General features: G+C 40.3%; 1 protein-coding gene across 2 annotated transcripts in view; it reads right to left on the bottom strand.

Annotated features, from left to right (window-relative positions):
- GABBR2 (gamma-aminobutyric acid type B receptor subunit 2) overlaps positions 1-14460 on the bottom strand; it is a 777957-nt gene that overhangs the window by 208247 nt on the left and 555250 nt on the right. For both annotated transcript variants that reach the window (XM_088476284.1, XM_088476286.1), the window contains exons 9-11: positions 6938-7018; positions 6637-6787; positions 4147-4279 (exon numbers count right to left, since the gene is read on the bottom strand). In XM_088476284.1, the coding sequence (XP_088332410.1) occupies positions 4147-4279; positions 6637-6787; positions 6938-7018 (365 nt within the window). The remainder of the gene's footprint in view (positions 1-4146; positions 4280-6636; positions 6788-6937; positions 7019-14460) is intronic.

The raw sequence follows: 14460 nt of genomic DNA, 5'->3' as shown, positions 1-14460 counted from the left end.
AAAACAACTCTCAAGTATTTTGGTTTGGATTCGATTTTGGATTTCTTTAAAACTGAGAAAAACAGCTAAAATCATGTAATTCTGGTCTGTTTACATGCAATCCAAACCACGTTATTCAGTTTCATTAATCTGACTTTCGCACTTACAGCTGACTCGAGCCGGGATTTAGTTCTACTCTAACCCCCAAAAGTGATCAGAGCCGAGACTCGATTCAACTAGAGATGAGCAGTTCGGTTTTGGCTCAGATCTTCCTTCCAGTTCGGAACTGAGAACGAAGCATTATAGGTAATTCAAAACATACGAGAGTCGAAATTTCCAGAAAGTTAACAAATGGCTTTGTTCCCAGATCCAAACTTGGTAGGAAGATTCGAGCCAAAACTGAACTGCACATGTCTAATTATACCAAAGTACCTTTTCATTATAATAAGAACTTGTTTTTGATCCCCGTACTAGTTTTGTTGAGCTCTGACATATAGCCCAGACCTCTGGCCGTCACTGTTGGTAAATGTGGTTACAGTATGTTCATTGTCACATTGGGCCTGATTCAGAGTCGTACACTATTTGCAACACTGCTGTTTCTTTGTACGCAACAGCGATGCAAAATTATGCTAATGCCGCAGGAGGCCTCTTCCTGGCTTCTGTGATCTGCTGCTGCATTTGAGCACAATGCAGGAGATTTCACAGAAATCTCTAGCTAAGTGGTAATTAGCGCTGCAGATCGCAGTCCCCATTATTATCAAAGGGGACTATGATCTGACCCCTATGCACTAAACTTTAGCCCGGGTAGTTTACACCAATTTCAGATGAGTCTATGGATGCAATAGGGGCAGGAGAGAGATTGTTCAACCTCTCTCTCGCAGCCCTTGGCCAACTCTGGAAGCTGACACTGTGGGGAAGTCTTTCACTTCTGTGAAAGACTTTCACAATTTGCCAGGGATATAACTCACGGGGACAGTGGTTACCGCAACCACTGTCCCTGTGAGGTCCCCTTTGCACATAACGGTGATATTTTAATTTTTAATGAAAATATCCCCTGCAAGTTGGACTTATAATAATCGCGGCATAGACCCTTAATCTGGCCCCGCAACCATCGGGTAGTTGGAGAAATGCAGGCGTGTCAGTGTGTTTGAACGCCATTGCAGGAGCGTACATAAATTAGCCTCTGCGATGCCATACGCAGCCTGAGGACTCAGCGTGCGCTCAAGTTAGCAATTTCTGAGTAGGGTCTGAGCTTGTGCAAGTGTGCGTGTTTCACAGTCTTGCTAAACATTATGGATGTGTGTAAGGTAAAGTGGGCGTCCTTATGTTGTGCTGTGGCGGCATAGCGATCGCAACAGATTAGCATATTATCGCAGTTTAACTGCATGCATAATCGCTATTGCATTCGCAGTTGCGATCGGTAGTGAATCAGGCCCACTAGTAGGCACATGCACAGTACAGATCCTGTGCATGCACCAATCCTCCACCATGGGAGTTGTACACAAAACATTGGATTTGCTTGCAACTTTGAATCAGGCCCATAGGCAGTTAGGTGCATTTGAAAAGCCATGTACTGTATAGCCACATAGTTTGCAGTACATATGTTACATTTAGTGTGGCTGATTTTCTCCGTACTCAGGGCCTGATTCAGAGCCACTCGTAAGCGGCCGCTCGTTCGCTCCGAGCGATGTTCGCACAACTGCGCATGCGTATGGGTCGTAATGCGCATGCGCCAACCAGTCAGTGCAATCGGAAATCGAGTGCTAGCAAAATAGCGAGTGCCTGCTAATTTGAGTGACAGGATGAGGCGTTTGTGGGTGGTAACAGGGGAAGGTGCTTGAAAACGGGGAATGGTTATCTGAACGCAGGCGTGCCAAACGGTCAAAACGGGCGTTTTAAGGGTGTGCATAATTAACAAAGCAGCGTCATCGGCCACGTTACTTGGTTGTCTCTTAGCCTGAACTGTTCGCATTATTGCGGTAGGATAAACCTACCACAAGCACTGCGAGCAGTTCAGATGCCTTTCGATGTACTCGATTAATCAAATAAATAGCGTAGATGACGTAGGATGCGAGCGGCCAGGGGGCGTCTTTACAAAATAGCGAGCGCATGTTTCAACAGACTGCAAAGAGCGAGCGCTCAATTTAAATAGTCGGCCCCTTTTTCTGACCGAGCGAGCGCAAATAGCGTGCGGCTCTGAATCAGGCCCACATTACTTGTTTAACACTAATGCTAGCATGATCAATAAACTGACAGTAAAATTAGTTTTATCACTATATGCTAATGAGGAATACGTAGATTTGTACCAGGATTTGTAACAGGACTTATCAAAAATAAAATTTTTCAGCAGAACTTTCAGTTTTGCAAAAGTATGAAATTCATGCGATATAATCTTCAGATTTAAATTTTGCTGCTCTTTACATTTTTAGATGTATTCAGCATTGTGTGGAATTAGATGCGCGGGTCCGGTTCTTAGAGAACCGACAACAACCGAATTTAGGGTTTCAGAGTCGAACCAAGGGCCTGATTCAGGTTGGATCGCACAACTGCGTTCGCACACAGCTGGACAATGTTTGCAATCTGCACATGCGTATAAGATGAAGTGCATGTGCGCGAACCAGGCGCTGCGATCGCAGGCAGTACGCAGACTCACCAGTCAGCGATTGACAGGAAGTGCCATTTGTGGGCGGTGACAGGGGGTGGTCGTGCGAAGGCAGGTGTGTCAGTGCGTTCGTACGCCGTTGCAGGGGCGTGCATAAATTATTCACAATGAACCCATACGCAGCCTGAGTACTCACTGCTTGCAGGAAGTTTAGCAACTTCTGCGGCAGGGTCATGTCAACCACAAGTGTGTGTGCAGCTCCAATGTTACTCGATGTTACCGATGATTTAGCATACTTGCACATTAGTACGGATGTGAGAAGAGGGAAAGGGGGCGTCTCCATCTTGTGTTGCAACGGCAGTGCAAGTGCATTCATTAGCATATTTTCGCAGTGGCCGGTAGCATGCGAACGCAGCATTGCGATCCAACCTGAATCAGGCCCCGTGTCCGAGTTTGGAATCACTTTTGGGTACCAAGTCAAACCGAGTCCCGGTTCGGAACTCGGATTTAAAAAATGAACTTGGGTTTTGGATTGCATGGTAACTAGTCAAAATGATGTAATTTTAGCTTTTTTTTAAATTTTCTTTAAAAAAAAATACAGATCCAAAACCTAAACAGTTGAGGGTCAGGGGCATATCTATAATGGGTGCAGGGTGTGCGGTGCACATGGGCACCTGGATCCTGGGGGGCCCACACACTGCACACCATGCACCCATTTATTATACTTACCGCTCCAAAGTCCTGTGTAAGCTGTAGCAGCGCTACACAAAACCCCTGAAAAATGGTGGCAGCGGCCATTTTTGGAGTTTCGCGCAAAAGAAGAGAGAAATCGCCGGACAAATGGTTGCTGCGCCATTTTCCTGGTGACATGCACAGTAGACTCTGGGCACAGACTAGTGCCCAGAGTCTACTGCTTCGTCAGTGCGCTGCTGGCCACCGGGGAGAGGGGATGGTGCCCTGGATAAGGAATGAGCATGGGCCCCCTCCTCACTTAATATGCCTCTGGTGAGGGTGATTTTGCAAAATCTAAACCAAAACTCAAAGATGATTCTGGATCCAAAACCAAAACACGGGGGGTCAGCGCACAACTCTACTGTATGTGGAGTTTACCATCTATAAAGAAAGCTTTGATAATCTTCCTGCTCTGGAATTTATGTGAGGGGGGGGCAACACGTTCGGACCTAGTTATGTCTGGGAAACATTTCAAATTCGGTACCCAAATGTGAAATATGTCGAAAATCACCACAAAACTGTTTTCAAAATGTTACTTATACCTAACTGTAACATTGATTATAAGGTTAACTATGCTGAAGCTTGTGCCCTCAACTTCATATATGACTTGACACTTCAGACTGTAACCTCCAGAACATATCTCTGAATTTTAAATTGTATTACAATGCTATCACATAAAAAGGAGTTTGAGCTACTGTATTCTTGAAAGTAGGAATACTAAGCATACAGTACATTTCACATTATATGCAACACACAGCTGGAAAACTCTTACTGACAATACAATTTCACAAAGGTGAAAAAGGTATAAAAACAGCAGACAGAGAATTACTTACAGTGCATAATGATTCGAATGTTTTTGCTGATACAAATGATCCATCAAGGCCAAACAGAAATATAGATGCGTAGGAAAGCATTCCTCCAAGGATAATAAGGTTATTCATATAAGGACTAGACATCTTTATTAACCTGCCATAATGAAGACACAGACCAATCGTTATACAAAATACTACTTGAATAACATAAACAGAAAATTCTGTTACATTCATTGTTTTAAACTGTGCTGTTAAATGAATATTCTGCATTATTTTGCATTGTCAGTTCATATTGAATGTACTAAAATCAATCCCACATACTGTGTGCTAGTTCCATTACTGGGTTACTAGCACTTTGTAAATTGTATTTTATGTTTAAAAATAGAAAAAGCTGGATTGTTAAACAAAAACATAATAAAACTTAATTACACATCTAAATTGATTCTCCAGTTAAACACATGGTCATAAAAAATGGAAATGACCAGAATGAAACAGGAGTAAACTACTTAAAAATACAATGGTCTTACTATTTTTATTATTGTATTATTATTTTTTTATTTATATGGCACCATAAAGGCATGTACCATAGCCCCCTATGTAGAGCATAGCAGACAATGCAAATCGAAGGTACATTAAAAAGACCAGTTTACAGTTTGACAGATTAACATAATAACTTAATACAAACTCACCAATTACACTATTACATGGAGGAGCCATTAGGAGAGAGGGCCCTGTCCCAGTTTTTCCATTAGAGCCCCTATCACTGAAAACCTGTAAGCTGAATTTGTTATGGGAGTTGCAGTTTACTATAATTATATTACTACAATTGATGCTGAATAGAAAGCTTTAAACGAGTGTAAGAATCCTATTGTAAGTTGGCAGCATATGACAATGTAAATTGCAGGAAATACATTCCTGGAGGAGACAATTCTAGAAAATTGCAGATTACATGGACATGGGCATTTCTTAATCAGTCCTCTTACTGTTCTGTGTTTTAATAGGTAGACGAGACTCAGATGGATGGTCTAATGAGATCATAGATATTTATAGACTATCCATCATAGACATTATATGAGGGCCTGATTTAACTTTGGGAATAGAGTACAATATTGCAAGTACCTGTGGGCCTGATTCAGAGCCGAACGCTCTGACCAGAGCGCTCGCTCTGAATCAGGGCCCTCCTCCATGAAAATGGAGCATCCTCCTGGACGCTCGCATAGCTGTGGGTGACCACCCACAGCTTATGTGAGCGTCAAGGATGATGGTCGCAATGGTCAAGACCATCGCGACCATCGGGCTTGCGACGGAGACCCTGCAGTAGGGTCTCCCTGCCGCAAGCCCTGGAGTGATTTTGGCTCTACCAGAGCCAAAATCACTCCCACTGATATCACTAGTGATGTCAGTGGGGCCGGCTTCAGACGGTAGGCATTCCCATGGGAACGCCTCCGTCTGGCAGCCACGCCCACCAAAGGGGGCGTGCTGTCAGTCACCATCGACAGCACCCTCCCTCCATCGTGCGCATGCGCAGTGGGGCAACATCGACCCGCTTGTGAGCGGGTCGATGTACCTGGGCGAACCATGTTGCAATGCAAGGGGAGCAAATATGCACATTTTATTTGCATGCAGGGTAAACACTGGCTGTTTTTGCATGTAGCCCAGTGGCGTAACTTCATCCCAGATGCCTGGAGGCAAGTTATAATTTGGTGCCCCCCCACCCCTAAAAAAAGGGAAACCAAATATGGTGCATATCTATTTCTCTCTCTCTCTCTCTCTTTCTCTCTATCCATCCATACGCACAAAAACACTAATATAGAATATGTGAATAGGTCTCTATTAGACATACTTACTAAAGTAAATTTGCAAGTTATCCAGCAAAACACCCTTTTTCGGGTTTAAACAGCTATGCGTTAGTCAGAGATAAGATAGGAACCTGTAGTAGCATATGACTCAGAGTTCTCCTGCTGGCTCAGGTCCACGGCTAGAGCTGCCACAAGGAAGGAGTGGGACTGGAAGTTGTGGGTGAGGGGTGGTGTCAGAGTCACACTGGCACGAGAAGCTGCTGAGGAGCAGCGACATCAATTAGTGGGGATAGGCTATAGATATAGGGTGAATATATTGTGGGCATTGGAGGAGATGCCCCTTCAGTGCTGGCGCCCGGCGGCAGGCACCTCCATTGTCTCCTATAGTTCTGCCCCTGATGTAGCCCATAAATGTTGGATAGCTTTATATTTATATTGCAATTTAGATTTCAGTTTGGACACAGCCCTCCCAAACCTAAATTTCTCTGCACATTTTAAATCTGCCCCACGTGTAGTGCAGCAAGGGTCTTCCAAGATGCACAGTTATTAGCAATATACGTAGTACTCTACTCCCAAAGCTAAATCAGGCTCAGAGAACAGAGTTGAGATAAATAAAATAGATGTAGCTTTAAGAGCACTGACACAAAAACCAAAGGTGCTGTAAAACATCAGCAAACATATTTTGTTTTTGTTGAAATAAAACAGTACTTACTTTTGGTTCCTATTTTTGATATTAAAGAATAAGAAAGTGCCGGCCATGATCATTCCAATTATTGTTATGGCTGACAGAATGCTGTAAAGTGGCAGGTAGATCTGGCGTCGCTCCATTCGGATGAAAGTTTGATCCTTTGGAGGTTCCACCCCTAAAATATAAATATAAGGTGTGTTCTGAGATTCACAGGTTATAGTTCTCCTACTGTACATATGTGGATATTCTGTGTAACTGTCTAGTGCCATGTCTCCTAATATACAATAATACCACTAAGTCCATTGCTGATCATCACTGTATATACCTTGAAATCTGATGGTGTCATTAATCAGTTCAAGGCAGTCAGCTACCGCATTGTATTCGCCCACCTTCACTTCTTTCCCATCTGCAGAGAGACAAAAGGAGGAAGTAATAGGTTACATCAGTTGTTCACCTCCTTACATTTGTTCTGTGAGGTTGCTATGGATTAACATATAATTTACTGTACAAGGTTTAAAATAGATACACAGGCAGGAGATGCTTTAAAATGTAATGGGACAGTTCTAAAAACAAAACATGTACTCCTGTAAAGGCAGTTGTTCTCCTTTTGTTAGAATGTGGCAGTTATGAAAGTACACAATACAAGACATTAGCCGATCCTTTATAAAGATTGTCAGTGCAAATAAAGTATTTTTCTATTACTGGATCTTCTCCGTGGCTTCCGAGAGGATTCCTGGACTCTGTCGCAGCTGCTTCTTATCCCCCATGTTCTATTACACTGCACAACAATGAAAATGTTTCCGATGTGAAAATAGTTACTTCTAATTGATTTTAGCATGCATGGAATGAATATGACATTTAAAACTCTCAGTTAGCTCTGAGTTCCGAGATATAGCCCATTTATGATGATGTAGGGGTATTCCTAGTGAAGTGGGCAGAATGGAGAGAATGTTACCAGCAATCTGCGTTCCGCGCAGAGGGGGTGGGGCCTAATGACCCAATTAAATGAATCAGTTATTTGTCCCCTCCCCTATTCAAATATATGCGATTCACGGGATTACCCACACAAGATAACTGTGGTGCACTGAGTGACAAGCATAGTGAGCAATTCCACCAAGACATTTCAGCAATGGAACAAAGATATCAGGGTAGGTGAATCACTACTGTTGGACAGTGACAAGAGATGCCCCAGAAGAGGAGTACAAGCGACAAGCAAAGAGAAAGCACCCCATGACTAGGCCACTATATTAGATAGTACTTTCGTATGCTGTATGTTTGTTTCGTATGCTGTATGTTTGTTTCGTATGCCGTATGTTTGTTTCGTATGCTGTATGTTTGTTTCGTTTTGTGTTTTTATTTGTGATTGATAGAAAATAAATAACAGTTGTTTTAATTTAATCAAGAAAATATCAGATTATTTTAAAATAGCTTTTCACTATGACTATATTACTAATGTACATACAGTATAGTGCAAGTAGTGTAGCTCAAAAAATAGAGCTAGTAAAAACATTCTGAAATCATTTTAGTTTTTCTTGACCTTATATTAGTAATATATGACTATTTGTAGAAAGGAAACAAATTAAAAGTATTAATTTGTTTTACAGTGTTATTAATACCTCAGGATACAAAAACATTTTAATGGATAAAAGTTTTAAATTTTTTTTGCATTTTAAAATTTCTTCTACTTTTTAATTTTTTTACAACTGGAATTGAATGCCACATTTTGCAATCTGGCTGACACATACTGTACATTGGCAGAGACTGACTCAGTGAATTGGTAAGTTACTGTAATTGTTACCATTCAATGTCAGTATCACAGTTACAGTAAGTGTTGGCAAATGTTTTTGAGTAACTTGCAGCAGTAAGTTGTTTTTTGTATTTCCATGATAAATATACATTATAGACTGGCATTTTTTACCTGATAGAAGTCAGCTGAGTTCCACAAGGTGGTCAAATCGATCAGTTAAAAATCAACCTTAGATATATTAGACAGTAGCAAGAAAAAGTATGTGGACCCTTTGGAATTACCTGGATTTCTGTATAAATTGGTCATAAAATGTGATCTGATCTTCATCTAAGTTACAAGAATAAACAAACACAGTATGCTTAAATTGATAACACACAATTATACGTCTTTATTGACCACATGGTGTAAACATTCAAAGTGACGGTGGGAAAAGTATGTGAATCCTTATTAATTGGTTGACCCTCATTAAGCAGCAATAACCTCAGCCAAATGCTTCCTATAGCTGTGGATCAGACCTGTACAATGGCAAAAGGAATTTTGGACCATTCCTCTTTACTAAACTGTTTCAGTTCAGTAATATTCTTGGGATGTCTGGTGTGAACCACTTTCTTCAGGTCTTGCCACAGGATCTCAGATGGGTTGAGGTCAGTTGTTGATTCACTTCTGTGTTTTGGTCTGTTGAGCTTCAGTTAGTGGACAGCCAGTTTTACTTTCTCCTGCAAATTGATAACCTCTGCAATTAATTTTGAGAGCAAGTTGTCTAGGCCCCAAGACAACAAAGCAGCCTCAAACCATGATGCGTCCTTCACTGCAATTTACATTTGAGATGAGTTTTGCTTCTGTTGTGCTGTCCCTTTTCTTCTCTATACATAGTGTTGTACGTCCATTCCAAACAACTCATCTTTTACTTCATCTGTCTGCAAAATATTTTGCTAGTAGCACTGGGCAACATTCAGATGCTCCTTATCACTTTTCAGACATGCAGCAATATTTTTATGGACAACAGTGATTTCTTCTATGGTGTCTTTCTCAATAGTTTACATATTCAAGGCTCCTTTATAGAGATGTTTGCATGTTGCAGAGATTTCTGTAAGTCTTTAGCTGACACACTAGTATAATTCTTACCGTGTTTGAGTATTCTGCACTGTGCTCTTGCAGTTATGTTTTCAAGACGGACAGTCCTAGGGAGAGTGGGAACAATTCTGAACTTTCTCTATTTATAGACAATTTTTCGCACAATGGACTAATGAACATCACGTATTTTACAGATACTTTTGTAACTGTAACCCTTTCCAGCTTTATGTAAGTCAAACATTCTAAACCTCAAGCCTTCTGAGAACTCATTTGTTTGAGGCATGATTCACATCAGGCAATGCTCTCTGTGAATAGAAAATTTTAAATTTGTGAGTGGCTGTTATAGGCAGAGGCATAGCGTGTTGCCAGGGTGCCCGGAGAATGTGCATGCTATGGCGCCACCCCACCAAGTGTTCCAGGGAGGAGGTGTGTCCAACATATGGGGTTAAATTAAAGGGATGTGAAAATAAACATTAGGAGAGGTATTGAAATTATATATTCCAACCCACTAAAGTAATTCCATTATTAAAATAAAAATAATAACAATAAAATAATGGTGGTTTCTCTGCAATGGGGAACCTCTAATTGGTCTCCCCAACTAACTGATTTTAGCAGGTCCCCATTCACTATAATACTCATTATTAGTTTATTACACCCTCACTGACTGCATCATATATCAGTGCTCCAAACTCACTGATTGTAGCAGGCCCCCATTGTTATAATACTCATTACACCCACCTTACTCATTGACTGCATTATATATCAGTGTCCCCCCTCCCTCACTGATAGCACCATATCCCCCTATCACATTTTATACACATTTTTACACCCATAAGTCACTGACCACAATATATATCTGTGCCCTGTACTCACACTCCCTAACTGATTGTATCAGGCTCCATCCCCTATAAAACTCCTCAGCCACTGACTTATTATATGTGTCCCCTCCCCCTCACTGATTGTAGCAGGCACCCGTAACATAAATCATTTCTGATGCCCCTGATAAAGTGTCCTGTGCACAACATTTATACTGTTAGTGTCAATCCGCATAAATAGCAAACAGTCGCAGCCAGCTAGTGTGTGTGTGATGTCATGACTTCACACGCACAATGCGGCAGAAGAGTGTGCACCTCTGGAGCTGGCACCCGGTAGGCTACTAGCTAATAGACCAGTGATTTTTAACCTTATTTAACTTGAGGCACACTACACAACTTAATAAAGTTGCCAAGGCACATTATCCGATGGTACCTATGAAAATACATACATTATGGCACAACTGCGTGACACAGCATGGTTGGAAAGCGCTATATGAGACAGGGTAGTTAGATAGCTCAGCTGCCGGAGTCAGAGTTCATCCAGCGGGAGCAGCGTGCGGCACCTTCTGACATTTTCGGCGCCTGGAGCATGCACTCCACTGAAACCACCCTCCCTACACCCCTGGTTATAGGGCATGGCAACCATAACCACCATCTCCAATCTTGTCTCATTGATTGGAGTCCATGGTTGCTAACTCCTGACACCAATTAGCTTTTTATAGAGGTCATTAGCCTGAGGGCTCACTTTTTTCAACCTATACTATGATTGTTTAAAAAAATGTATTCAATATGGTCAAGAAAAGAGTTAAGAGGAAAACTAGCTATTGGGTGCAAAATGTACAAATAATTCTCTAGGTAAGATTATGTAATTCTCAAGAAGGGTGCAATGAACACAAGATACAGTACAGCATTCTTACATTATGTCTTGATGCACTTTAAGTGTATCTTGATGAGGCTGCATTCGTACACAGTAGTTTAAGCATGTATATTGTTTTAACATGCATGTTCTAGAAGTAAAACTATGTTAAACTAAAAATTAGGCCCTATATGTTATGACTGTTAAGTTCAGCACTGTGACAATTTAGTTTCCTAAAGCACATGTCCATACATTTGCAATTGTTTATCTAAGGAAAATAGACAATTAAGTACTATACATTTTCAGTGATTGCTTAATAACAGCTTCTCTTCTTACGCTTATATGGTTATTTCTCAGATTTTTATCCATGAATAAAATGAGATATTCGATACTTACCTACACTCCCGGATTCTCTGGGAGACTCCCAAATTTTTAAGTAGGCCCTCAGAGCCCCTAGTGAAGTGGGAACAATGGGGGAGGATAATGCAGTGTATTTTGGAACTATGCAGAGGGAGTAGAGCCAATATGACGCAAGGCAGTCAGCCCCGCCCACATCATGTATTATCCCAATCCCTTCCCTCTGGGTTCTCCCAAAGACAATACAGTATAAAAGAGAATTAAGTATGAAGTATCCTGAGTCACATTTAAATCATGTGTCTGTTAACCACAATTCATAGAGGGATCATACGCTGATAATCTTAGCATTTAAATAACTTTAAAAAAGTTGTGAAATACGCCATACACCAATTGGTTTATATATACCATTACGTTATATGAAACTGATAGAGGCCTTTTAATATAATCCCAAGCAAAAAAGATGAATACATCTACCGGACACCAACTAGTTTATATATCCTTTCTTGATCTAAAAGGAATAGAAGCCGTTCAATATAATTCTTACATTTCTTTATCTCTCCCATCAAAGTAGTAAATGTCAACATGTACATAATATAAAAATAATCTAGTGCACAAAAGCAAGTATTTAAGAAAAAAAAAATAGAAATCTTTAATTAATCATTCATGTAACAAGTAATGCTGACATGCATATGCTTGAATTGGATTCAGGAAGTTGAAAAAATGAAGCAAATAGCATGAGAGTCTGCAGATGTTAATCAATCCTTCACCCTGTCACCATATTTATATTCAGATTCCGGGTGGCCCACATGTCCTTGCGGTTTCAGCTATCTCCCTAACGGATGTAGGGTCGTAACTAGCTATGGGCGAGCTGTGGGCAGCACCATCGGCACCCCATGGCCCTTACTCCTGGCTAGCAAGATTGCTGCTACTGCCCCCGCGAAGCGTCCTGTGGACTCTCCAGATGGGCACCCTGCATAGTATATGCAGTCGATCAGTGCTGCACTTATTGGAGCTGCCACTCTCGCCCCCTTCTGCATGACCTAAAGATGTCATGTGAGCAATTTTACCCAGTTAAGGCTTTGATCAGATGCACCATATTTTTCGTCTGTATTTCCAGCAGCTTTTCAAACTACAGCTTAATAGTTTTCCCAATGTGTATTCTTATCATGGAAAAGTCATGTGATACCTATGGCAATTTAAGACTAGTGGTTCTTTGTAGTATGGTCTTTAGTAAATCTGGTCCTTAGTATATTTTTTTGCCTCATAGTATTTTTCTTGATCCTTAATGAGACAAACATAAAAGCTGTATTTTTTTAATATGCTTCTTTTAAATTTAAAGCTATATAAGATAATCCAAGGATACCCTAAAATGAAAATAACAATAAATGCTAAATATATTAATATTAATAAATAATATAATTTATTATTTATCATCAGTTACTTTGATATGTTACTAGAATGGAGTCTCTTAACTTGTGCAAAATGTTGAAACTTGCATCTTATATAATTTTCTATAAAACTTTAATTTAGTTGCAAACAACCACGTGTTGGTGTCCTCTGTTTTGAGAAAACAACAGTCTACTCAAGAAAAAGTCTACTATATGCAATAAAGATAAAGTTCTATCATTAGTTACACATCAAAGTGCATTTATTGGTAGAATCAAGATAAAAACTAGTACTTACATTTAGAGATGAAGGTTTGATTTGCTGAAAAGCAAACACACCCAAACTTTGGGGTTCTGAGTTGAACTGAGTTCTGGCTCGGATTACTTTGGGGTTCCGAGTAGAACAGAGTCCCAACTTGGGTTCCTCACCCAGTCCAGAACTCAGATCTGAAAACCAGATCTCACGTGTTTGAGAGTGCATTGAAATCCTCGTGATTTCAGGTGCTGGGAGGTGGTCAAAATTTACTGAAATTAATATTATTGATTTTTATAATACTATAGGAACAAAAAATAAGTCCAAGTTACATTATGTAGCTGTTTTTATACATTTGTAAAGAAATCCAAAACAGAAACCAAACCAAAACACTTGAAGATGGTTTTGCCAAAACTAAAACATGGCGATGATTTAGAACCAAAACACAACGTTGATTTAGAACCAAAACATGGCAATGATTTAGAACCAAAATACCATGATGATTTAGAACCAAAATATGATGGTCTGCACACATCTCTACAATTTTGCAGCTGCTATCACAAGGTCCTTGTGAGTGTGTACTTTGCTAGATGGAAACAAGTGCACTGCAGAAATTTCTTACTGGTGCAGTGCTAGTAATTGAGTAATGTAATGCTGCAGTACAATTGATACTTACTGGGAGATGTATCAAACCTTAAGAGGACAAATGGAGAAGTTATTTATAGCAACCAATCAGTTTCTACCTATTATTTTATTGAATGTACTAGATGGATGGTAGCTAAAAGCTGACCGTTTAATACATCTCCCTTTTAGTGTGGTGTTTCCATCTAAACCTCTGAGCAGAGTATACACTCACATAGACAGAGCTTACTATAGCAGCTGTAAAATTAAGATTTCAGCACAGAACTAACACTGACATTGGAAACCAGGCTCACAGACATGAAAAATGTCTATGTCAAAGACAAGAAAAAATGACTGCCAATATTATAAAGATATTGCCCATTTTTGTCTGACAGCTATATTAGACCCTGCCAGATGGACAATGTATACAATGACAATGGTCATAAGAATAAAAGACATAATTTTTATTTCACCATTCCTCTGGAACGCAGGTTCTCAAAAGCGGTACTCAGGATACCAAACAGTGAATGTTTTCCAGGGTTCCTCACAGAATCACAAATGAAATAATTAGCTCCACCTGTGGATTTTTTAAAATGTGTCAGTGAGTAATGACTACACCTGTGCACCTGCCAGTAAACCTGGAAAATGTGAACTGTGTGGGGTCCTGAGGACCGAGTTTGAGAACCAATGCTCTGGAATGTTTCCATTCACATGTATCTACTTATAAAACTCTCATTACA

This window comes from Taudactylus pleione, unplaced genomic scaffold (genome assembly GCF_031769625.1).
Source record: "Taudactylus pleione unplaced genomic scaffold, aTauple2 ptg000186l, whole genome shotgun sequence".
Lineage (NCBI taxonomy): Eukaryota > Metazoa > Chordata > Amphibia > Anura > Myobatrachidae > Taudactylus > Taudactylus pleione.
This window is presented reverse-complemented; position numbering and strand designations above follow the sequence as displayed.